The 24,644-nt window shown below is 51.7% G+C and overlaps 11 protein-coding genes and 1 non-coding gene across 12 annotated transcripts; 6 read left to right on the plus strand and 6 right to left on the minus strand.

Annotated features, from left to right (window-relative positions):
• Window positions 1-358: 358 nt before the first annotated feature.
• On the plus strand, window positions 359-2,104 carry J4E86_006643 (uncharacterized protein; the record flags this gene model as incomplete). The annotated part of the gene is made up of 2 exons (XM_051447169.1): window positions 359-744; window positions 796-2,104. The coding sequence occupies 2 exons, from the start codon at window positions 359-361 to the stop codon at window positions 2,102-2,104; spliced, it is 1,695 nt and encodes a 564-aa protein (XP_051301654.1).
• Window positions 2,105-5,581: 3,477 nt separating this feature from the next.
• On the minus strand, window positions 5,582-6,513 carry J4E86_006644 (uncharacterized protein; the record flags this gene model as incomplete). The annotated part of the gene is made up of 4 exons (XM_051447170.1): window positions 5,582-6,028; window positions 6,085-6,228; window positions 6,277-6,314; window positions 6,366-6,513. The coding sequence occupies 4 exons, from the start codon at window positions 6,511-6,513 to the stop codon at window positions 5,582-5,584; spliced, it is 777 nt and encodes a 258-aa protein (XP_051301655.1).
• A 348-nt stretch (window positions 6,514-6,861) lies between these two features.
• J4E86_006645 (uncharacterized protein) lies at window positions 6,862-7,808 on the minus strand (the record flags this gene model as incomplete). Its single annotated transcript, XM_051447171.1, has 2 exons — window positions 6,862-7,585; window positions 7,765-7,808. The coding sequence occupies 2 exons, from the start codon at window positions 7,806-7,808 to the stop codon at window positions 6,862-6,864; spliced, it is 768 nt and encodes a 255-aa protein (XP_051301656.1).
• A 606-nt stretch (window positions 7,809-8,414) lies between these two features.
• Window positions 8,415-9,575, plus strand: J4E86_006646 (uncharacterized protein; the record flags this gene model as incomplete). The annotated part of the gene is made up of 1 exon (XM_051447172.1): window positions 8,415-9,575. One exon carries the CDS (start codon window positions 8,415-8,417, stop codon window positions 9,573-9,575), a length of 1,161 nt encoding a protein of 386 aa, XP_051301657.1.
• Window positions 9,576-9,729: 154 nt separating this feature from the next.
• J4E86_006647 (uncharacterized protein) lies at window positions 9,730-12,171 on the minus strand (the record flags this gene model as incomplete). Its single annotated transcript, XM_051447173.1, has 2 exons — window positions 9,730-11,031; window positions 11,248-12,171. The coding sequence occupies 2 exons, from the start codon at window positions 12,169-12,171 to the stop codon at window positions 9,730-9,732; spliced, it is 2,226 nt and encodes a 741-aa protein (XP_051301658.1).
• Window positions 12,172-12,779: 608 nt separating this feature from the next.
• Window positions 12,780-13,920, minus strand: J4E86_006648 (uncharacterized protein; the record flags this gene model as incomplete). The annotated part of the gene is made up of 2 exons (XM_051447174.1): window positions 12,780-13,652; window positions 13,786-13,920. 2 exons carry the CDS (start codon window positions 13,918-13,920, stop codon window positions 12,780-12,782), a joined length of 1,008 nt encoding a protein of 335 aa, XP_051301659.1.
• Window positions 13,921-14,176: 256 nt separating this feature from the next.
• On the plus strand, window positions 14,177-16,206 carry J4E86_006649 (uncharacterized protein; the record flags this gene model as incomplete). Its single annotated transcript, XM_051447175.1, has 5 exons — window positions 14,177-14,211; window positions 14,263-14,423; window positions 14,470-14,560; window positions 14,608-16,044; window positions 16,092-16,206. The coding sequence occupies 5 exons, from the start codon at window positions 14,177-14,179 to the stop codon at window positions 16,204-16,206; spliced, it is 1,839 nt and encodes a 612-aa protein (XP_051301660.1).
• Window positions 16,207-16,621: 415 nt separating this feature from the next.
• J4E86_006650 (uncharacterized protein) lies at window positions 16,622-17,761 on the plus strand (the record flags this gene model as incomplete). Its single annotated transcript, XM_051447176.1, has 3 exons — window positions 16,622-16,646; window positions 16,700-17,064; window positions 17,135-17,761. The coding sequence occupies 3 exons, from the start codon at window positions 16,622-16,624 to the stop codon at window positions 17,759-17,761; spliced, it is 1,017 nt and encodes a 338-aa protein (XP_051301661.1).
• A 315-nt stretch (window positions 17,762-18,076) lies between these two features.
• Window positions 18,077-18,157, minus strand: J4E86_006651. The gene has a single exon. It is a non-coding gene; the product is annotated as a tRNA-Ser (tRNA).
• A 768-nt stretch (window positions 18,158-18,925) lies between these two features.
• On the minus strand, window positions 18,926-19,666 carry J4E86_006652 (uncharacterized protein; the record flags this gene model as incomplete). The annotated part of the gene is made up of 1 exon (XM_051447177.1): window positions 18,926-19,666. One exon carries the CDS (start codon window positions 19,664-19,666, stop codon window positions 18,926-18,928), a length of 741 nt encoding a protein of 246 aa, XP_051301662.1.
• Window positions 19,667-20,938: 1,272 nt separating this feature from the next.
• On the plus strand, window positions 20,939-21,733 carry J4E86_006653 (uncharacterized protein; the record flags this gene model as incomplete). Its single annotated transcript, XM_051447178.1, has 1 exon — window positions 20,939-21,733. The coding sequence occupies one exon, from the start codon at window positions 20,939-20,941 to the stop codon at window positions 21,731-21,733; it is 795 nt and encodes a 264-aa protein (XP_051301663.1).
• An 885-nt stretch (window positions 21,734-22,618) lies between these two features.
• Window positions 22,619-23,698, plus strand: J4E86_006654 (uncharacterized protein; the record flags this gene model as incomplete). The annotated part of the gene is made up of 2 exons (XM_051447179.1): window positions 22,619-22,688; window positions 22,734-23,698. The coding sequence occupies 2 exons, from the start codon at window positions 22,619-22,621 to the stop codon at window positions 23,696-23,698; spliced, it is 1,035 nt and encodes a 344-aa protein (XP_051301664.1).
• Between the last annotated feature and the right edge of the window lie 946 nt (window positions 23,699-24,644).

Genomic DNA, 24,644 nt, shown 5'->3' on the forward strand with positions numbered 1-24,644 from the left:
CCTGCAGGTGACATGTGAAAGCCTTTCGGGCTGCAACGTTGCTTTTGACAGCACTGAGCCATCGTTGGGCTGGCTTGATTCCGCCTGCTGACAAGACGGGTAGTTGAAAGTATCCTTGAATTATTCAAAGTCAATCTTCCCACGTTTACTGCTTCCCAAGTAGTATCCTAGCAGCCAAAGTCGACCCAAGCTGATGGAACGAATGAGAGGCCTCGTCCGGATCGTCGACAGGGATGGGGCGGATAGCGAGGCTTGGAGCTAGGACCTGACGCTAATGCGAAAGCGGGCAGCTCCTTCTATTTGCGCTCCACCCTCTAGCTCAATCCTTCCTCAACCACCAACGGTGGCTTTTGTAGCCATGTCGTTTTTCCGGGGTCAACCCGATGTAGAGACGCGCTTATGCACGGCAGTTAACGTTGCGATACAAGCCGGAGATCCGCATCAATTGCAGTCCATCGTACTGCTGGAGCCAGGCGAAGGCAATGTTTTCCCGCCAGACCATCAAGAGCTCATCCAGTCCTTGCAACAGAATTACCCTGCAAACAACGAACAATCTGAGAAGCGTCTCGAGGATCTTGTCAGGCGAGTCGTCACTGAGACTGCAGAGTCTGAGGATGAGGAGGGCAGACCTATTCAATCTTGGGGTTCGCTGGTCACCTTCCTTGTCGGATGGATGACCTTTCTCCGGGACATGGACGCAGAGAATCTTGTTTTGATTTTCGAGCTGATGACAGATCTCCAGTCGTATGTTGATGGAAGTAGCCATCAAATTACTTCATGCTAACGCGACGCCAGACGAGCAAATAGCGCTTTGCAGCATCCAACCAAGGGCATTCTGATGCTTCCTACCATCATGTATTATGCCAAGGTATTCGCAAGAGTAGCGATTGGATTAGAGAAGAGACCGGACTTGACGATGCATCTCATTACCACCGACGCGGACGAGGATGGCCAAAGCGAATCATTGCCAGAGCGGGCAGCGAATATCGTGCGACAGGCCTTCATCATATGTCTCAACGACCGCAACACTGTACCCGGAGGTATCAAGGATGGTAAGCCTGACGGGAAGAAGGTTGGAATCTACAAGATGGCAAACATATGTTTGAAGACCCTCTTCCAGGCCGATAAGCTGGGGAGCTGCGAGACCATCTTCAACAACATATCGAACTCCTCACCACCATTACACATCTACCCGGCTGCGGAGCGCATTACCTTCCTTTATTACCTCGGGCGGTACCACTTCAGCAACACCAACTTCTACGGAGCTCAGCTCGTTCTGGAGCTAGCATACAGAGGTTGCCACGGGCAGTGTCCAAAGCAACGCCGCTTAATCGCAGTCTGCCTTGTCGCTGCCAACATCCTCCTCGGTCGTTTCCCGAACGAACTCATCTACAACGACCCTGCATGCGTGGGCTTCCGGGAAGTCTTCGAGCCGCTTTGTCGTGCGATTCGCAAAGGAGATCTTGAGACATTCCGTCGGATAACGAACCTGGATCTTTCCCACCCAAGTGCCGAATTCATGATCAAATACCGTATCTTCTACCCAATCGGCAACTATTGCGAGCCCCTCGTATGGTGGTCACTTCTCCGCAAGGTATTTATCCTTACTGGAAGCATAGGGGAAGCATCGAAATCGGCTGCTTTGCTCGACCTCAACGCAGCTGTCCTTGTATTCCGCTTCCTAGAAGCGCGCTCGCTCATCAGAAACGCCGCAATGGCCGCGCAAGACCGTGGCCCCGGCCGTCGCAACTTTGGTCACATCTACCAAGACCATGCATCAACAAGCAAATCGACATACATCGACCCGGACTTTATCGGCATGGAAGGAGTACAGCCGTATACCCACGAGTATGATTTACTAGAGTTGGAGTGTATATGTGGCAGTCTCATCACCCAAGGTTATCTGAATGCGTACATTGCGCAGGCGAAGCAGAAGTTGGCCATCCAAGGTGTTAAGACGGGTAACCTGAGCGCTGGATTCATCAACCCGTGGGAAGTCAACAAGGAGAGGAACAAGGACGAGGTGCTTGGATGGAAGAAAGAAGCTGGAGGCGATGGAGGACAGGTTGTCAGGCTGTCGTCCGCGGCACCGGCTGGGATGTAGAGGAAGATCGCGCATGATACCCTGATACCGAGATTGGATAGGAATATATGCCAGTAAGACTCCATACGTTGCTTGCGCTAATATTCCGGATGAAAGTCCAGCCAAGAAGTCCCCAACGCCGATGTTGTTGCGTTATCTGCAAAGCACGAACCCACTCCAACGGCCGTACCGCCAGCACCGTTATTGCCCACCCATCACCAAAGTGTCAGCAAACTACGATGACCGTGTTGCTTCGAACCCTCTTGTATTGTACTCTTTTCCCTCGTCGTGGTCTCGGATGATCTACAGGAGAATCGCTGTCACCTGTGTGCTGTCAGCACCGCGTCAACGAAGTGTACTACGTATACTCACTGTAGGAATGCTTTCTCGACAAGCCCATGCCTCGACGTCTGGCGAGCCAAGTTTTGAACGCAAACCCAACGCAAGGGATGAGCACGACGATCAAAACACCGAGCAATCCAAAGAGCGCTTCCTTCGACCATTGAGGGCTGATGATAGATTCATCCGGAGGAGTTGCGTTGGAGGAGACAGCTGGGTGTGATTAGGACACGAGGCCGGAGGTCAACCAAGCAACATACTAATTGAAGGCATTGCCGGCATTTGCATTGGAATGGGAGATCAACTGTCGCCCTAGGGAAAATGATGCCTCTTCAACCAAGACGGAGCAGCCCTTGGGCTTCAAGTCGACTTCCAAGGCCTGTAATCTAACCTTTTCTTAAATGGGATCAAAGTGGAAAGATTGCATGCAATCAAGTATATAGCAGGGAAGAGTGCTTGAAGGCAAGTAAGTTTGCAAAGGTATTGAAGTGCTAATCGTAGTAATGTTAGATGAGGTGTTTCCCTCGAGGAATCAGCAGGAAACGTGATGGGGGTTAAGTAGCACTTGGAACGGTGTGGGCAGCTTTTCGTGCCAAGGAATTTCGTGGTCGGAGCCCAGATGCGGAAAGGCTGTTAGAGGTGGCGCAGCAATGCCTTGGTCTTGGGGCGAATAAAAACGAACGGGCGGAACTACTCAAGCTAAGTAGCATTACGAGAACAACTACATGAGGTCTTCTATTGAGGAACAACAAGACCATGCAGATGCGCCGCCTGCTAGCGACAGACGCTGCAGTCGTCCTGATCTGTGCATGATGTCATGGCTGTGATCTATAGTTATATTCAAATAAGTTTGCCTTCTCTTCACATACGACCATAGGAACTCGGTCTTGATTATAGTTAAAGGTGCATGCTCTTTTCTGTTATGCGGAGTGAGTGGCCAATGGCCGACCGCATCTTTAAAGCTGCATTCGAACGCCAGCGGGGGTGGCGTAGTTCTCTTCTACTTGTTATCCACCTAACTCCTCCTTCACAATCTCAAACTGTAGAGGAAAGTCTACTATGGAACACAACGCGACAGAAGAGAAAGAGATGATTTTCACTCACCTGCCCATTGCTAAACCAATTTCCTTCGAGCATTTTAATGACCCCGCTTTCTGGAACAGAAACCCCGACGATGAGCTGCCAAGTTGTGGGGGACACGGCACTCTAGAGGCTTTACAAGTTATACAGTTACTAGAGGGAGCTGGCATTACCTGTTGTGTGGTTGGTCCTTCTGCTCTGATGTACTATGGCGCCGTAGGACGTCAGAAAGTAAGCTAAAAATGACAAGCTATCGTCTGTTTTGTCCCCATCCTTGCACTACTGACCTGGCATACTAGGACTGGACTGTGTGCGTGCCCACAGAAAAGCTTGGAGAAGCGTCCGCACTTCTGAATTCAGTCGACACCTACGAAACCTATCCGCCTCGTCCTCCAGAACCGCGTTCACTCCTCCACACGTTCCCGCGATTCAAGCTCGTAGGCATAGCGATGGCTATTACTTTGGTTCTCTCAGATGACGCGCATATTGATTGCATAGCCCCCAACATTGAGCGCAGCCAGATGGGGATCCCGTACCCGGTGCTGGAGATATTCGCACAGAGTCTTCTCGACACCTACGATATTGGCGGACTCCAAAGCCTTGTAGACGGCATGGATCTGACTGAGCAATGGGGTTTAGATCACCTGAAACTTGACGCCGAAAACAATGTAGCGTGGGCACGGAGAAAGAATGAGAAGATCCGAGCTTCGGTTCCACTTTCCTTCGGCTCGTGTTTCTTGGAAGTTACACCCAACCCCTTCAATCTGAAAGAGACTTGGAATGAAATAGTCCAAACTAAAAAGCTTCGTATTGGGATAGAGTTGCCGGAGGGATATTTTTCCACGCAATTCCGTGCTGTGGGATCCCCGGATCCACGGTCTATAGAGAGAGACTGCGTATAAGGCAAGAGGTTCTTTGCGGTTACGTTTGGTGTTTTACAAGCGGAGAAGTCCGGCGACTCTCCAACACCCTTCAGAAAACGACGAGGATGGTATTGCCCCGACTTCTTTTGAACCTCCACTGTTTTCTTAGCGATGATCCCCTGGCAGCCGCATGAAGATGTTTGGTATCTATGTCACTTCTTCTTAGTCGTGTTCGATGTCGACGCCACTGATCCGCAGACCTTTGCAAAGTACTCGGTTAGGCATGAGTTTCATATGTCTGTGTACGCATAGCTTCAGTAAGAGCCCAAAGCACAGCAACAGTACCATGACGAGTATGCCGAGTAAAGCGAGTATTGCTTCTTTCGACCATTGCGAGTCTGTTGGGTTTGGTATCGCGGGACTCTTGGGGGATGGAATCAGCGGTGCTAAACGACGTTGTTAACATCTTTCATGCATTGAGTCCGCACAGGATGAAGTAAAAGCTGTTGCTTGGGAGGCATGACTCTTGATGATATTGGTCTGCGGTCAAACTCTCCTGCTTCGAGATATGCTAGAGCCGCGACTGGTGATCAAACTGGTGCAGTCGATGAAAGCGAACACGAGAAGAGGAAGACGGCGATGCGAAGCGAGCTCGGAAGATCTCCAGTACGGGTGGCAGTGAGTTGGTAGAGAGCCTGAAGTTGCTGGAGGTTTTAGTCTTATATGGGCTACACGGTGCTGCACGCGAGGCCGCACGATACAATCACTTGTACGGCAATCGACAATTCTTGCATCGCCGGATCAGGCGGTGTCGAATACATGAATTCGGATAAATCGGCACTCAGTCGCAGTCGGACACTAAGGCAGTGCAAGCGACCTGCCCCACATCCGACCTCTACTTAGCCTTTTGAAGTCTAAATATTTTATTGTATGTGTTGTAATGCTTGTAAACGTCATGTACTTACAGTATCGTTTGAAAGAGCTTCACAGACCTCATTGGCGTCTGAAAACTAAAACCCGCGACCCGGCAGTAGGCGAACCACTTGTGCTTGAACCCCGGGTAGCAATACGTAATTAGTTCGAATTCAGGCTTGCGGCACCGTAATCGCGCGATGAAGGCTGGAAGAGTATGTTTGCCGGGCCAAAGAACCGAAGAAGATCAACTCTACAAGGTCCATTTCCTATGATCTATCTTACACCACCGCTTGTTGTCCGTCTATTGCCCAACGTTGGTGAAGCGCAGGTACTTCTTGACCTCCCTGACATCGCCAAACTTCTTCCTGGCCTCCTCAGTGCTGACGCTGGGTGGCACGATGACGTCTTGGCCCTTTTGCCAGTCAATAGGTGTAGCAATGCCCTTCTTGTCTCCTGTCTGCAGGCTGTCGATAACTCTCAGTACCTCCGCAGTGTTCCTGCCCGTGCTTGCGGGGTATGACATTGTGAGGCGGATCTTCTTCGCTGGGTCGATGATGAAAACCGAACGGATCGTGAAGGCAATGCCGCCGTTCTTCTGGAGCGCATCGAGGTCGTCTTGCGAGATCATATCGTAGAGGAAAGCGACGTGGCGGTCGGCATCGGCGATGATGGGAAACTGCACGGTGGTGTTGGAGGTCTCGTTGATGTCGGCAATCCACTGGTCGTGAGAGCTCAGGTCGTTGGCGCTCTACAGCAATGTCAGTAGGCCAATCTTCATCTGTCAATGAGCCGATAGACGCGTACCAAGCCAATCATCTGGACGCCGCGCGCATCGAATTCATCCTTGAGCTTCGCAAAGGCCCCAAGCTCAGTCGTGCAAACGGGTGTGAAGTCGGCAGGGTGGCTGAAGAGGATAGTCCACTTGTTGTCCAAGAACTTGTGGAAGTCCTACTTGAAGTCAGCATGCGTTGCGCAGCATTCGTCGGAGAAGCTTACCATGTCGCCATGGGTGGTCTTCGCCTGGAAGTTAGGCGCTGCGCGTAGTCAGTACCGTTGATCTGAGATATACTCTAAACACTACATACCAATGGATCCCAGCCTCAGTCGTGGCTGCTCAGCTGGAAGCGCGATCCCGCGACGGAGTAGCGGGGCAGCAGGACGCTGTACCCGCAGGGCAGGACGCGCCGAAGCGCGAAGAGCTCGAGAAGCTGCACGAGGGAAGAATGAAGCCATTGTGAGGTTTTCAGAATACGATCAGGTATCTGAGATGTGTTCTGGAGCTTTGGAGGGTGGCTCGCGGCGGCAACGTCGATTAGTAAAACGGGGACTTTTCGACATGGCGTCATGTCGAATCAAAAAGCCCCGCCGGTCCGAAATCGGCCGTCTCTACCTCTTCGTGCAGTAATAATTCCAACACCGCTGACACATTCTGTCGGACATCCATCGCAAGCATCCGGAGTTGTACGAATTGATGTTGCGCGCGGACAGCAGCAACGACCCTGCCACGCGTGTGCCACGCGACGGTATCCAACATGACGTCAGCGTGCGTGCATTAGCACCAGCGAAGCCACCGACCATATCTCACACCTTTCCATCTACTTTCCCATCCTTGATGGTTATGTCCAACTCATCCTCTGAAGCCAGCATGATTGGAACAGTGAAACCCTTCCACAAACGGGCGGGAACCCTGTCGCCTTCTGCCTCTTCCTTCTCCAGCTCACCACACCACCATGTGCAACCCTTTGGACGCATCCGAACTATATATCGGCCATTCTCAAGGCTTCGGAGCGTGCGTTCAATATCGAATGAATTGACTAATGGGATTCCAGGTTTCAAAGTGATCAACTCATCCATCTTGGCTCTCAGGTCGGTTTTCGCATGCCGCAATTGGCAGATGCTGGTCTGTTGCCTGTGCATCATTTTACCAGTCGCGGCATTGACGATGAGAAAACTTGATGTGGGCAGACGATTTAGCTCTGACTGATCAATGACCCTGCGGCGACCGTCGAGGGTATTCGTTTCGGTAGCCGAAGGACCCCATGGGACGAGGAACTTCTGCTGGCCCCTTGACTGTATGGTCACAGTCTCGGAGCCACTATCAACGACAGTGATTTCCAACGATATGTCATTGACGAGACACATGCTCGTCACTAGTCGCGGTGGAAACTTCAGGTCATCGACGACCTTGAAAGCTGCATTACCGTGGCGCCAGCTGTTGACTAGTCTCACTTCCTCGCCATCTCCGTCGCTGTCGGCAAAATCCTCTTGGTTGCTGTATGTCCATTTCTTGACTCCAAGGTCGCGACTTGCGAGTCTTATTTTGTATCTCTTTCCCGGCTTCAAAACTGACGCTAACACGCCCTGGAGATCAATAGCGCATAGATATACCGTGATATCATGTCTCCAGCTCTTTGTTCGATGAACCCGGGACGGAACTGAAATGCAACCTCGATTGTTCGCATCAACCTCTCCAAGCGAGCTTACATGCACTTCAACCCATTGCCTAGCTTCCCCGGGGCGTTCTTCATACAGGGTTAGCAGGCCATGCGCCAGTGCGTAAGGCACATCGAAGACTGAACCGACTGTGTCAATAAGTATTGATCGAGGGTCTGTATCAGACTTTTGTAACCGACAAATACCAAACACTACACTGAATGGTAGCTTCCCTGATGCGTCGAAGACGTTGTAGCGGCTGTGGAGCTGAACGTGAATCGGAAATTTGGTCATTGCGGCTCGTACGTGAGAAGAGCAGAAGAGCCTGTGGATACACCGGGAAGTAAGAGTGAAGGGCGTTCCTGAAGATGAGTCATCTTGCAGGTTTTATTCGCTTTCCTATTAGGCCTTGAACATAAGCACGAGATAAACACTCGTTGTTGCCTGGCGTCGCAGACATGCCACGCGAGTGCCCCACTCCGAATCTCGAACATGACGTCATCCCGCATTGTCGAACCCCGAGCTTTCCACATGAAACTTGGTCGATGTGGCTGGGGATCAGGGCCACGCGCCTCGCAGCGGAGAAACAAGAAATGAAAAGCCGTTGAAAGCCCAGCCCCGCGCGCCGAAGACGTTGTGCTCACACCCGAATCGTCTTCGGCAGCGCTTGCCTAGCTACACTCGCTTCCACATCGCTCAATATGTCCATAACGTCCTTCGACAACAAGCCCGGAACAGGCGGCTTCCTAAAATTCAACTCCGGTCCGCCGCGCATATATCTCACCTGCGCACTTCCGGCACCAGAGAAAGCGCTGCTGTCCTGGCGCGAAGAAGGCTACGATGCGCAATACCTGCCCTACGATCCCAACACGCAAAACCAAGCAGCCTACATCCGGTCCCTGAAAGAACTATCCATAAATTTGAACCTGGGCGAGAACTACGCGATAATAGCTTATGGCGACGCAGCGAGCGTCGTCTTGAAAACAGCACAGAAGCCGTTGGCGAAATGCTGCGCTATCATAGCGTTTTACCCGAGTGTGTTGCCGAGCCCTAAGACCATGTATCCGAATTCGCATCAGCTGCAAGTCCACATAGCGGGACTCAGCCAGTCTAGCTCAAGACCGGATATGTGCGAGTGGAAGCTGTATCGGTACGAGAAGTGTGCTACAGGTTTTGCAGATCCATCGTCGCGAGCGTACTCGGAGGTGGAGGCGAACCTGGCATGGACAAGAGCGCTAGCATGTATACGCAAAGGATTTGGGAAGAACGTGGATCTTGAACCGATTGCGCTGAGTCACTGGAACGCGAGGTTCGAAGACGACGACCCTGATCGAGCGAGTATGAGTGTGGTGAAGAACATGACGCAGGATAGCCCGCATGTTACGATCTTGCCGACTATGCAGGGTGGGGTGGGAAGGAAGAAGCTCGCGGAGTTTTACGGAGAGTTCTTTGTGCCTAGCCTGGTGGAAGACTTTTCTATACGGTTGGTCTCGAGGACTATGGGTGTTAATCGTATAGTGGACGAGATGGTAGTGTCTTTTACGCATTCGGACGAGGTTGACTGGGTGCTGCCAGGCGTGCCGCCGACGAACAAGCGGGTGGAAATACCCATGGTCAGCATTGTGGCGGTAAGAGGAGACAAGCTGGTTTCAGAGCATATGTATTGGGATCAAGCTTCTGTTCTTGTGCAGGTTGGCTTGCTGGATCCTAGGATGGTTCCGAAGAAGTTGAAGAATGATGGATTGAAGGCAATGCCTGTCGTAGGGGCGGAGGCAGCAAAGCAGTTGGTTGAACCGCAACAGAACCGATACAATAAGCTGTTGCAGATGCACGGTCTCATGGATGGGTTGAACGGTAACTGAAGAATGTCGCATCTTTCCAGCGCGGTGTTTTGGAGTAATGCTTGGAAGAATCGCTTCATCGAGCCTAGGGGCTTTGCTGTAGCTGTTTGCTCAAATCTCCAATACTATCCATTATCGAAGTTCACCTTCAAGTCAATTCTGGGATTGTCTATTCTCAACCGATGAAACTGCATGTCGGCAGCTTGTACTCATTGAGTACCCAGTACTTCCGCCTCACACCCTCCCATTCGCCCTTATCATCCAGATTTGGCACCGGAACCGTTTCCCACTCTGTGTCGAAACCAGCCTCGAAAAGATCGAATTCTACGATCTTGTTGTAAACATGGTAGACAATCTGGCGATCTGCTCCCATTCCGTTGAAGAAGCCGAACTTGCCTCCTTCGCCATCGGAACCACCGGCGGGATCGAGGAGCCCGATGACATGTTCTGTGAAGAACTCGCGTAGTGCTTTGTACTCTTCCGCGAAGGTATCAAAGTAGATCGCGTCGAATAGCTCGCCCTTTTCGACAAGACCTGGTACAATGTCCTGCCAGCGGCCCTCGTGGATGACGACGCCCGGCTTCTCGTGCCACCCCTGCTCTTTCATGCGCTTGATGACATCTGGGTGCGCCTCGATGATGTGATGAGCCTTTGGCTTCTTCTCCTGGAAGATACCGTCGATGATTCCCATTCCATGACCGACGTTCAGAACGCGAAGCCCTTCTGTTGGTACCAGTAGTTCCGCAGATTTGCGCATAAGCGTTGTCTCCCACTCCATCATGACTCCATTCGAGGAATCGTCCAGTAATCGGTCGCGGTCGAATGTGAGTTTGGAAGAGAGATAGTTTGGGTTCTCGGTTGATTCATCGCCTTGCGCTTCTTCCTGGCTGATGTCCACTACCTCGACGCCTTCAGCCACCTCTTCCACCTCATCATCCTCCTCGTTCTCTTCGTCTGAATCATCGTCTCCAAGAAGCTGGTATTGCTCCATGCGACTCAGCAGCATCTCTGCGCGCACGCCTGCGTCGACACAGAGCTCGTATAGCTCCTTGAGCCCCAGTCTATGCGCGATGCATCCCGGTGTTTCGCCGTTTGAATCCAAGTCGTTCCATATCGCGCCGTTCTCGAAGAGAAACTTGATAGTCTTTACGGCGCTGTCCATTTCGTTCTTCGTATCCTCCGCCCCATCCGCTGCTTCACCGTTTGTGTTTCCGTTGACTTGTTTTGCGTCATCTTCGTCGGGCTCACAGGCAGCGATTGCGGCGTGCAGAGGCGTAAAACCAGTCTCGGAATCTTGGACGTTCGCTGAAGAGTTGCGCAGAAGGTTGCGGAGGGAGGCGGTGTCGTGGTTCGCAGCGGCGAGCAATATGCTCTGCGTCTGGAGATCAGTCTGAGTATCGAATTCCGGGTCGTCCATGATTATTTCAGTAGTGTTGGTGTTGCGTTCGCAAAGTATTCGGAGGGGCAGTTGAGGGGCCTAGAAATTTATTGAGGCGCGAGTCATGCAGGGTCCAGCTGGTGGATGTCGCGGTGTCAGTGTAATCCTCTCAAGGTCACAGCAAGACTGAACTACACGAGCACACCAACATAATCTTGCAGCATAGACTCAAACTCAGATACCCCATTTTCAGTTAATTGAGTCACTCACTCCGAGCGAACAGCGCTACTCAATCCTCTACAACTCGTCGATAACACTTGAATCCAACATTTTCTCCAACTCCTCCCTCGGAGTGATCGTCCGGTTGTCCTGCTTCGCTAGATACCCATCCTCTTCCACCAAAAAGTCTATCATCCCATCATCCCACCGTCCACTCCAATTATGGTGCTTCCAAACAGCCTCGACAACCTCCACATCTGCATCAACAGTCTTAGCCACATATTCAAAAACGTTCTTCTCCTTCGGCGTATTCGTGAATACGTCCCGTGTTTTGTCAAGCGCCCTCACAAACTCTACAATGTCCTTGCGCCTCGAGGGATTGTCGAGAGCTTCTGTAGTAGAGAAAAGCGCATAGACTTCTCTGTAGATTGATGCGTTTTGGAAGATGATCGCGTCATCCCCCAAAGCCCTAGCGCCAAGCTCAACAGAAGTTTCCCAAATACCGAACGCATCCAGGCTTCCGTTGTTGAGAAGGTACGGCAGAGTATCGTTTGCACACGGCGTCTTCATACACCACCACGCATTAACCCCTTCGTACTCATGATCCTTCACACCAACACTACTCATCATATTGTGTACGAACACTTCCGCACTCGAACCCAGAAAACTGCCAATCCTCTTGCCCTTCAGATCTTCAAGTTTGTTGATACCCTTCCTTCTATCGGCGACGAGGCGGTACGAAACCTCGCAGATGACGTATATCAGGCGGATGTTACGGTGTTCGACATATTGTCTGATACTTGGTGTTTCGGCGTTGGCGCTGAGGTCGACGCTTTGGTTGGAAAGGATGTCGGGGACACCGCCTGATATGAGAATTGCAGGCGTACTGCCGTTGTAGAAGTTCTCGATGGCGTAGGGCTGAGGCGTCCGCTCTATCCAAAGGGGGTATGATGCGATTGTAAGTCCGACAACATGGTGAAGCTGGATGAAAACAACGGCGAGTAGAAGGACCGACAACATCATGCGTCGTGTGAGCGATGAGCTATCTGATTGTGACAATTAAAAGTAATCTTCGAAGCTCGAGCTTATATGTGTCTACTTGCGTCCCGGTTGCTGCGAGAACTCTGTTACGCCGGGTCAATACGAAGTCTTGGAATTCTGCATGCAATCACAGCATCCCGATCGATGACGTCGAAGCAGGGATCAGTGCATTGAAGTGGTTACCCATATAGGATTATTGCAGGGTACATCGCCCCATCTTGGCATTCTACACATAGGCTGTCAAATTTGGGGCGTAAAAGAGATGCACGATACTCAAAACGACGCGGAACAGTTTTGAAGATCTGCTGCATACCACGGTTAGACTGTCGGAAACAAGCTTGCCACTAGAATGCATTTTAGCAGATGCAGCAAGAAGGTACAATGACACAGAAAACACGTCAGAGGAAACAAAAAAGACACAAACGCTTCCCGTGTCTCATTGGGTCGCTGATGAGATAGAACTTCATATTTGGCTTTCGCCATGCCTACCTACCGTGACGCCGTGGTACCAACATAGTCGGATCGGGTACGCGATGTACGCATCAGTAGAAGAATGCCAAGGTACGTATGTTCGTTGTACAACAGCCTCAGTGAGACTGTATCCAGCCCAGCATTTGACCAAAAGCTTGCGCTTGTGACTGCTTGATCTTGGCATCCTCATAATCTCCATAGACAGCAAAACCATGAGGTACGCCCTCGAAGACCTGGATCTCATGCTCGACTTTGTTAGTCTCCATGGCTCTGCGACCAGGTGTCAATGCGTCTTCTTCGGAGAACATGGGGTCGTCTTTGACCGCGGCAATGTAGACGGGCGATTTGACAGCCTCGAGGTCCTCCTTGTATGTCATGGTTGGGTGCGCAACAGCGCCAGCCCTGAGAACGGGCTCTTTCTTGACCGTGCCTTGCTCTACATCTTTCTGGGTTTCTTGGCCCCAGGCAACAGTGTCAGGCAGCTCGGATGCCAACATGAGGATGTACTTGGCGCCGAAACAATAGCCGATGCCATATATGCCTCCACCATTGGCAACAGCATCGGCGTACTCTTCCTTTGCACTTTCCACAACCTTGTGAAGTAGCGGAAGGACCTTTTCGGGAGTATGCCGAGCGAGCCACATGTCAATCATGAACGACTTGATGCCCTCTGCGGTCCTCAGCTTGACCGATTCTAGCCATGATGCTTCCTTGGGTATCTCTGTCATATCAACAGTATTTGGCGCAGGGTCGTTGTCGAACTGGTCGGGCATGACGACGAGGTAGCCTTCCGAAGCGTACTTGTCAGCCTGCAGCTGGTTGTTTGTGGACTTGACGCCAGTGCCGCCTGTTAGCATAAGCAGGAGCTTCGAGGGCGAGTGTGGGTAGTCGGCCGGTTTCGCGATGTAGCATTCGACGCCGCCTAGCTTTGTGAGGTCGCCGGTAGGTTTCTCGCCGGTAGGTGTTGGACGATCCGTGGTGCAGTGTTCCTGGATAATCAGTATATGGAGGTAGTAAGAGCTGGGGTACTAGATGCAGGTATCCACAACACACTCAAAGTGTCTTGAGCAACAGAACTTTGGGCATGCATATGCAGCTTCCCGTGACAATGACTTGACTTACACCCATGCTTGGCCCTTCTTGCGCTCTGGTGTCTCCGGGGAAGACGCTCTCCGCTGCTGCCTCTTGGGCTTGCTCTTGAGGCTTCTCCTGCGCATCACTCTCGGGTGCGCGCGTAGCAATGTCGTTGTCCGCCATGATGTCTGTATATTGTGCAGTGTTGAGTTGATATACGCGAAAGTTGGTATGAGTGAGCTGCAGCTGGCTGTGAAGGGTCCAAGCCAATTAGGTAGCCCCGCACAGCCCCAGAGCCACTTGGACGCGTGGATGCGGTTAGAGCGGGGCCACTGAGTCACGTGTCGAGACGCGTCGACGCGCTTTCTCATCTTCGACGTGTGCCCGCCACCGACACACGCCATCTCAACACCACGCAAACACACACATCACAGTCACCATGGCAGAGGGAGCAATCACGCAAGGCGCTATTCAGTGAGTAATGGCATGATGAAGAATTCTATGTCGCATTCTGACACCGCCTAGGAGCATCTTCCAGCCCAGCGGCTGCTTCGTAGAAAATCCCGTCCTGCAATGCGTGCAGATCAAGACCATGGAGCCCAAGGCGGGCGAGGCGAACCCAGTACAGCGCTTCCGTGTTGTCTTGAGCGACATTCGCAACTTCATACAGACTATGATCGCGACCAGTAAGTCAAGCGCAGGCACCATACGGACGTAGCTAATCGTGTGCAGCCGCCAACGACATTGTCACTTCTGGTCAGCTTAAGAAGGGCTCAATAGTTCGCCTCCTCAAGTACAACCCTCAGCGTGTCAAGGATAAGAAGTACGTATTTTCTTCCCTTACAAGTGTTCTGTCCTAACAATTGCCAGCATCCTGATCATCATGGAACTCGAGGTCCTGTCGCAATACGGCGAACTCGACAAGATCGGACAGCCCGAAGCTCTCGACACCAAGGCCGCTGAGGCACAACCCGCAGCCATCTCAGGCAACAACTTCTACGGATCGAAGCCCGCGCCTGCCCCTCAACAACAGCAGCGATCCCTCCCTACTCACCAGAGCAATCCCGGTACTTCCTCGCATCCCAACCTCTACCCTATCGAGTCTCTTTCGCCATATGCACACAAGTGGACTATCCGCGCACGATGCACAGCCAAGAGCGATATGAAAGAATGGCACAACCAGAAGGGAGCGGGCAAGCTGTTCAGCGTAAACCTGCTCGATGACACTGGCGAGATCCGAGCCACGGCTTTTACAGAAATCGCTGATAAGCTTTACCCCGTCTTCGAGGTGGGCACCGTATACTACATTTCAGCACCCTGCCGAGTCACGCTTGCTAAGAAGCAATTCTCCAACCTGCCCAACGACTACGAACTGCAATTCGAACGCGACACCGAAGTTGAGAAGGCGGAGGACCAAGAGAACAAACCACAGATACGATTCAATTTCACCAAGATTGGTGACCTGAATACCATCGAGAAGGACGCAACAGTCGATACTATCGGTGTTTTGAAGGAGGTCGCAGAGGTTACTACGATAACATCGAAGAACACCAACAAGGACTACAGCAAGCGAGAATTGACACTAGCCGATGACAGCCAGACGTCTGTCAGACTTACCATCTGGGGCAAAGCCGCCGAGAGCTTCGAAGCGCCGCTGGAATCAATCATTGCATTCAAGGGAGCCAAGGTCTCCGACTTTGGCGGACGAAGCCTGAGTTTGCTGAGCTCTGGCACTATGATGGTAGATCCAGACATTGATGAGGCTCACAAGCTGCAAGGATGGTTCAACGCTGCTGGACAAACTGCGACATTCTCTACACACCAGAACCTGACATCGGCTTCAGGCGGTTCCAAGAACGAAGTCAAACCCATCTCGGCAGTCATCGAGGAGGAAGCTTACCTCCAAGACACACCCACATGGCTAAGCCTCCGAGCATCTGTCTTGTACGTCAAGAATACTACCATTGCATACCCTGCGTGCTCGAACACCGGTTGCAACAAGAAGGTCATTGAGGAGAACCCCGGTGCCTGGTGGTGCGAGAAGTGCCAGGCTACCTTCCCTGAACCTCAATACCGCTATGTGCTTAGCGTCAACGTTGGCGACCACACTGGCACGCTGTGGCTGAGCTGTTTTGATGAAGCTGGACAAGACATTGTTGGCATGTCGGCGAACGATGCCATGAAGATCAAGATGGAAGATGATGAGAATAACACGCAAAACTTCATGAATATCATGCAAGAGGCTACATGCAAGACGTTCAACTTCAGGGTGCGGGCGAAGATGGAGACATACCAAGACCAGCCAAAGTAAGTATACTGCATGTCGTGGTTTGATGTCTACTAATATTTTGCAGGCCGCGTTACCAGGTTCAGAACTTGAACAAGCTCAACTATGCCGCGGAGGCCAACAAGCTGGCTCAGCTCATCAAGCAGTACAACATCGACGACGACACCTTGTTTGTCAACTAGAATAGTGTTTGTCTCTTTCGAGCGACTGCATCACGTTCGGTAGTATTTAGTAATGTACATGAGAGCTTCGAATGATGGATGTTAGATAGATGCACACAACGTTCCGCGCGGACAAACCCCCGAATGAAGCAAGTTGTACCATACCATTACGAGTCTATTGCCGCGGCCTATGTTGTCCGACCCCACCATAGCTCAAGCTCAATGACTAGCTGCCCCTCAAACGTCATTACCAATCATTTCCGTAGCTACCGGAATGGCCTCGGAACAGACTACCACTTTCCTTATGAATTTCTGACATTCTGACATTCTGACAATCTCTCTGACAACCCCTCACTAATTGTAAAGCGCCACCTTTCTACATTTCAATCTACTCGTGTTCATTTTCACCGGCCAACAAACCCCATCGACTATTACAATGAGCGACACGATGCGCGCAGTAGGTGTGTACAAACATTAGCATATTTCCACACGCCAAACCGCTAACTTTGCGAAGACATCAAAGATGGCAAAGGCCCAATCGAGAACCTCCACATCACCGACATCCCCAAGCCGAAGCTCGGAAAGTCGCAAGCGCTCGTCAAGATCAAGGCTTTTGGTCTGAATCGCATGGACCTATTGCAACGCGAAGGAATGTATCCAGTACCCCCTGGTGCTTCCAAGATTCTGGGTGTAGAGTTCTCGGGTACAATCGCGGAGTTGAGCGCAGAGGGTGGAGGCAAGGAAGGCTTCAAGGTGGGCGACGAAGTCTTTGGCCTAGCATATGGAGGAGCGTATGCCGAGTACATTGCGGTGTCAACACATATGCTGGTGCGGAAACCAAAGGAGTTGACTTGGGAGCAATGCGCGGGTATTCCTGAGGTAAGTTCGACGCCTTCTCGTAGTGTGCAGTGCGTCTTGTAAGACTGTCTTGCTAACAAAGTCCTTGTAGACCTGGATCACAGCAACCCAAGCCATGTACCTCGTCGGTCAATTCGCTGCCGGCAAAACCATCCTCTGGCACGCCGCCGCCTCTTCAGTCTCGATAGCCGGCATCCAACTGTCCCTCGCCGACAACGCTTCCGCCGTCTACGCAACCGCACGTCAAGACGCCAAATGCGACTTCGCCGTCAAAGAACTCGGTGCAACCGCTGCATTCAACACAACATCTCAGAACTGGGCGGAAGAGGTCATGAAGGCTACAGATGGCAAGGGCGTAGACATCATCGTCGACTTCATTGGCGCATCCTACTTCCAAGCAAACCTTGATGCTGTCGCCAAAGATGGTGTTATCGTCAATCTGGGCTTCATGGGTGGAACCAAGGTGCCAGAGGGTACAGATATCAGTGCATTCATCAGGAAGAGGTGTACCTTTGTTGGAAGCAGTCTGCGATCGAGAGACGAGGAGTACCAGGGCAAGCTCAGGGATCAGCTTGTGGAGCATGCGTTGCCTAAGATGAAGGATGGCAGTTTCAAGCTGTTTGTAGAGAAGGTGCTGCCGTGGAAGAAGGTGCAGGATGCGCACAGGCTGTTAGAGGAGAACAAGACCAAGGGCAAGGTTATTTGTACGATCAATTAGGAGGTAGTCTGATGTGGAAGGGTATCGTAGGGAAGGAGACCACGAGAGATCAGCCAATGACCTCAATTCTAACCACAACATTCAACAAGATACAGGAGAAATTGAACCATGTTTTCAGTACACGTTAACTATTGCTCCACATGTTGCAGCACCATCGCACCTGTTTAATGTTCCTTAAAAGACAAGATTACTGCAGGCTTCGCATTGATGTTCTAATGTTCAAGTCCAACTCCCCCGCCCCAAAAAAGTGAACCTGCAACACCTCACGATCAACAACACCACCACCACCACAGGGCCGCCGCTGAAGCAAAAAGACGACGTTGGCCAGATTCGAACTGACGCTCCCGAAGGAACAAGATTTCTAGTCTTGCGCGATAACCACTCCGCCACAACGCCCCCGGATGCGACACCTGTGTGATTCGAACACACGCTCCCGAAGGAACTGGCTAACTTCCCTCAATACTGAGGACTAGCAGGCCAGCGCGTTAACCACTCCCTAGAATTTGGATTAGCAAGCGTTGGATAGATAGACCGGATCAAACGTACGCCAAAGTGCCAAACAATTGCTTGCTAATTGATGAAGAAATCTGAATTTGGTATGTTCATATGTTCAAGAACCAAATGCCGACGTTAGAGGTCGAAAACTGGAATTCTGGGCGGATCTGGTGGAGGAGAGCTAGAGATGTTGAGTTGGGGCGACAGGAAGGTGGGACGTGTTCGTGGGGCTGGAAATTTGACGGGTAATCGGGCGGTAAGTGCGGGGACGTTGAGCTGAACTTGGACTTGGTAACTTCGAACATCTCTTCACATCACCCCATCACTATTCGACAATAGGCCTTCGAGGAATGCCGAGCTCCCATAAATCCTGAGATCTGAATGCTGGTTCATTGAGTATGTTGTTTCCCATACGTATTCTAAGGTAACAGCGGTCAGCCTAAGCTGTCGGCAAGCGCCAAAACAAAAGGGGGAAGATCGTGTATAAAGTAGATGGACGACCACCGGAGTATAGCCACGAACCTATGTACTTGAGCCCTGGGGAACAACTCACTGCTGACCCGTCAAACCACTGGCCACTCAACCTTGAACCGACTGACTGACAAGCTTGGGGACCGACGTCAACAATGCTGTCCACGGACGGCTTAGCTACGTCTCTTCCATCAGACCTCATGCCTTCGCTTCCGCTTCGAAAGCCCTCACTCGCTCGGCGAAATCGTCTCGTCTCTTGTCAAACTGACGAATTGCTTGTTCGAGAGTCTGCAAGAGAGACTTGACGCAAGAACCACCTGACTTCTGGACCTTGCCGTACATGGTTCTCATCTCTTTTGCCTCTTCCACCAACGTGGCCAAGTGTCTGCCCAGAACCTTTGACGCAATCTCGAAGGCAAGCTCTAGAGTATCTGGATTTCTCAAACAGCCGATCGCTGGAAGCAATCGCTTGCGATCTGCTGGCGCATACCCTGCCATCTGCTTTCTTACCCATTTCAAGAACTCGACGTTGTCCAAAGGAGGGGTCTCTGGCTCTGTAGGCACCGGTGTACCTCTCAAATCTGCCAATCTGCCCATAGGAAACGCTGGTGATGATGACCTTTCCGACGCTCGTGACTTTTTCGGCGCTCGAGCTGCACCATCGCCAGTGCGTTTTCGCTTCAAGTCCGTCGCATTTGTAGATGGCGAAGGATGCGGACACTCCGAGTCGTCGTTTTCGCGGTGTGAAGAGGTGGGATCGACACTGTCCGTGGACAGAAGCTTTGGAATCGCAATTTGAATGGATCCTGGCAAGTCTCCGTTGGTGAGCTCTAGGTCGTATAGTATGAGGATGGCCTTCGGCTGTACAGTCTCGGGAACATCCTGCCTCGCCATCGCGTTATCAGCACCAGCTCCGGCGCTGTTTTGATCGTTGTCCATCTCTTTTCGAAGTGCAAGCCGCAAAGGATGGGGCGAGGTAGCGTGGGAACAGGCAGTTAAGGAAAGGCGGAAAGACCTTGTATGGTCGCAGTAGCTCTAAATCTGCCTTCGCCTTTTTTTCGTCTCTCACCTTCACCTACGAAACAGGCAGTCACCTCGGCCTTGGCGCTTTCAACAGGGCCAAGCGGAGCCCTTGACTGACCGAATGCTCATCTCAACGAAACAGAACTCCCGCAACACACACGAGATATAAGATGACTGAATCCGCCCATTAAATAATGGAAGGGGTGAGAAAGAGGCCAACGAAACTGAACTTACGCACAATACGACCGTTGGCCCAAGACCGAATTGCGAACAGTTGACGAGATAGGTAAAGTCATGGTTCAGCTGGCATTCGGAAGCCTACCGGGAGGCCACATTCCACCCACATGCGACGAGTCAATACATCAGCTACCTTCCAACGAATACGAAACCGTGGTTCTATCAAGATACACACTACAAGTCCGGCCCCGGACCTATCCCTGGAGCTAGCAACACAATGAAGGTTTGCCCTCTCAGCACTGGGATAGTGGGTCTGGGCAGTTTGATGTCTTTCCACGTGGGCGGTGGAGCGCACCTGGGCAGCTCACGTGCGTGACGCGTCGCGAGACAAGTTTCTTCCTCCCACCGCCCTTCAATCTCGACGGCCAAAGAAATCGTACTGCAGGTAGAGTGAACCTCTAGCAAGGGTGATGGTGCGACAGAAACTCTTGAACGCAAGCCAGTCTGCAATTTCGCGACATCCAAGATGCGGGTCGTCGGGGTATTCACGATGACAGCAAAGAAAGAGACACTGACAGCAACTACGGTGGTGATTGGTGATCTTCAAGATGACGAGAGCACTGTCGGTAACGATGCGGACTGGCAGGCGGCTCTACGCGATGCTCGCGCTATTCTGACCGAGCGGGGCGTCATCACTGTCTATTGGAACTCCGAGTTGATGCCCGGCGCGCAGAGGAATGGGATGAACCAAGACCACTTCGGAGACCTATACTACCACGGTCGTAAGATCGACCGAATGGAACGTTTACAATATAGTCAACCACCCAGAGCTTGAAGGGAGCGCCTCTTGTTTGACCCCAAGCACGCAACTTATGCGTCAGCCCAAGCAGGTCATACCATTGTGGTGGCTACATACAGTCAGCTTCAAGCCATCAAAGACGGCAAGAAGGAGCGAGGAGAACGCGATAGACGCTTGAGGATCATCTTGGACGAAGGACAATGCATCCGCAAATGCGACGAGACGAGGCAAGCCGGGATACCAATCAGCTGAAAATCAACTGTGACGTCTACAACTACGGCGAGGAAGCTGGTACCCGCAAGGAGCGACTCCTCTTCGACAAAAGGCACAGCGTATACACGGGGGCTCGTGCGGGACACACAGTTGTGGTGGCAAGCTACAGCCAGCTGCAAAACCTGAAGGATACCGAGAGTGCGCGCGAGCAGCGGCACAAGCTTTTTTTCCGCATCATTCTTGACGAGGCTCATTGTATCCGTAGATGCGATCGGACTCGACAAGGTAAGATCCTGATGTCGTTTGACGCCCACTTCAAGGCTGTATTCACAGGTTCGCCTGTTGTTGACACTATCCTGGACTTCGATGGGTACTTGGCTTTCCTAGAGTTCGTCGGATGGGGATGGGTAGCCGATCTAAACTCAACCCACAGCACCGACGAGGTTCGAAAGTCGCGGTACGACAAGTTCAAGGAAGGCCTGGCTCCCGGTGTCAACAACCGCTCTGAGCCCCTCGAAGATTGGCACAGCGACTGCAGCTCGGTAGACGAGCTAGATGCTCAACAAATTAAGGGGTCCATCGAAGACGGGTGGCAGTGCTCGCACTGGCCTGCGCTCATAAGATACAACGGTGATCGTCCACCAAGCCTGGATCGCAATGACAGGAAGAACATCGACGGCAAGAATATCGTGAAGGATGTTTCACCTCCGGTTCAGGAGAACCCCAATGATATGTACTATCCCAGGGTCTCGGATAGTAACAAGTACTATTCGATCGCTTCCTTCAGGCACTAGATCACACTGTCGTCAAGGACCGCTCTGAGTCGATCGAGGATTGGAGGAGCGACTGCAACTCGATGGACGGTCTTGGCGACATGGAAATCAGGACAGAGATCTCGCACGGCTGGTAGTGCGCGTACTAGACCGCGCTGCTGAATTACAACCGCGACCGACCTTCAAGCCTCGACCGAAAATCCCACCAGAAAGTGGATGGCCAGTTGATACTGGTAGACATACCAGCACCGTTCCCAGAAAACCCATACGACAACTACCATCCGGCCAACCTTGACAGCTTGAAGTGCTGTTCAACAGCAGCCTTCTGTTACTACATTGGAAGGCATATCAAGAAGGCCGTCATGGATGAAGTGGATGTAAAGATCGTCGCCACACGCGTCCAGAAGATCCTTGCGATGATGGTCCTGTCAAGAAATCTTTTCAGTAATAATGTTGCAGAGACCAGTGAGAACATGAATCTTGTTTTTGGTTCATGCTTTCGTGATATAGGTATCGAGGAGCCTACAATCCCTCAATTCATTTGTCCAGCAAAGTTATCAAGCAGCTGCGAGAAGACACTAGCTTTACTAATGGTTTGATCACTGTGACTATACATACCTGGAAGCCTACAATTCATCAAGAAGATACCGGGTGTCAATGTATAAACAATGCGGAGGAATACAAACCATCTACAGTTGTCTGACATTTTGATGGCGACATCTTGGGTAGCTACATCGAAGCGTACGGCCGCCAAATGAAGCCCAGAAAAGCAGTGTACATAAGCCCAAGCTCCGATTTCTCCAAATCATCGGTGCTCTGCACCCACATTGGGTTCTCATGGCTCGAGTGTCAACATGGGCAATTCGCACGATGCGAAAGGAGGGTCTCCATCTTCTCACCGCCAGAATGAAGAAAGCTGGAGCCTCGAACCCGGAAGATAAGAACCGCCCACTGGAAAGCGATGAAACGATCTTGTGTCAATTCTTGTGGGGAAGCCCTGACTACCATTGACGATTGGCAGCCTACAACGAGCGAGAAGACAGGTACCAGCGTGGGTTTGCCGAGCACTTCGAAGCGGCCTCGTTGGCAAAGAGCGCGAAGGTAAAGGACTCCAAGACGGACTCAGCAAAGATCGGATCCAAGTTCGCAAAGCTGTCGGTGCTGTGTACGCACATCGGCTTCTCCGGGCTGGACAAGATGTCGATGGCGGCAATCTGTGCGCAGCGGCGTGAGGGTCTCCTTCTTCTGACTGCTCGCATGAAGAAGGCGGGAGCCTTGATTCCGCAAGACAAGGACACTCCGCTCGATAGCGATGAGGAGGTCTTGCGCCAGTTCCTCTGGGGCTCTCCGAAGATGCGCTTCCTCATATGGGAGATCCAGCGCGTGGTTTTGGGTAACACCAAGGTCGCCAGCCACAGGAAGCTGCTCCTGAGCTTCAAGTTTCCTCGATCGGCCGAAATGTGCCTCAAGCTTGTAGAATTGGTGGGCATTCACCTGGACATCAATATGTCCGCCGATGATCGCCACAAAAACATCCGAGCCTTCGACGAGAAGGACTTTCCACAAGTCCTTATCACCACTTATGCCCTTAACATCGCCGGCCACGACGCACAGCACCGATGTGCAACGGTACATCATGTCGAACCGGCCTTCAATTGGGCCACGGAGCATCAGGCAGGCACGAGGGTTTACCGAATCGGCCAAGAACAAGAGGTCGAGATCGTGCGCTTGTTCACGGAAGGAACTTACCAGGAGCTGCATGAGGCGGGCATGATCAAGAAAGCCAACTCCATGTTTGCCGCTTTTGGTGAGTTGCAATCTGCAAGTGAGGGCCTCGAGGACCGGGAGAAGATGGCGACAGAGGAGATCGCGAAAGGTGCATTCGGCATAGTCCGGGATTGTGTGCGGGGCCGCGACGACAAAGACGTGCAATCAGCCAAGGAGGACGCCATCACCAAGGCGGAAGGCAAGGCGAGAGTACCGTAAGAGTAGGTTGGCTCTGATCGTGCGACTGTGGATTGAAGGTATCTACTAGTGACAGGAATGCCTTTGGAGAGGGGATAGCTTTCGGAGAACTTACAAGTGACACGCATGAGCTAGCTGGAAGGCTACGTTGCAACGTGAATAGCGATGACTAAGGCTAACACGTGCACTAGAAAGCTACAGCTAGAGTTGGCAGGATATTAGCTGTATAAGAGGAGATAGCTAGGAAGCTACTATGCAGTGCACATCGGTATAACTAATTGTCAAAGCTGACCGGGAAGACTACAATAGCTATCGTTAAGATGAATTCTATAACTAAACAACGACTAGGAGATAACATATCCCGTTGGCGGTGATAGCGTGTGCCCACGTTGTGCGACTGTTGAATTCGTAAAGCCATCATTGAAAGGGCTTGATACAGGTACTCTATAAGAGTCGGCCAGTGGAGGCTGCAGATCTCGTGGCGATTGTGGACGTTTCCTAACCGCTGCTCACCTAATCGCAATAGATTCTCGCTCCTCCTAGCGGAAGACACTCAATAATCTCGGCGTCGTCACCGAACTGCCCTCTCAGGACCATCTTAGACCTGGTAACGTCTTCGAACAAACGTTATGACGTAGTCTGTTGCCCGTCTAGACCCCGAAGGACACAGCGCAGATACGTCTTTCATCCGCTTTTTGTAGACAACCATGTATGCTCAACCCTCTACTGTGTTTATCGAGATGAGTGCCATTAACGCCTATGTCGCCGTCTCGTATACACGATACCGTAGCACGAGACGTGCTAGTCTTCTACCTCCTCCCGCCAACTATTCTAGCGAGACCTTCTCAACTGATGTCGTCCGAGAGTTCCTCGCCATATGACTAAGTACATGCTCTGCCAGCGTGATAATCAAACAGATCTATGGTAGAAAAACGAACACGTAACAAGGGTCTCGTGACTTCGTAAG

Source organism: Alternaria arbusti (assembly GCF_024043155.1).
Source record: "Alternaria arbusti strain BMP 1465 chromosome Unknown scaffold_8, whole genome shotgun sequence".
Classification (NCBI taxonomy): domain Eukaryota; kingdom Fungi; phylum Ascomycota; class Dothideomycetes; order Pleosporales; family Pleosporaceae; genus Alternaria; species Alternaria arbusti.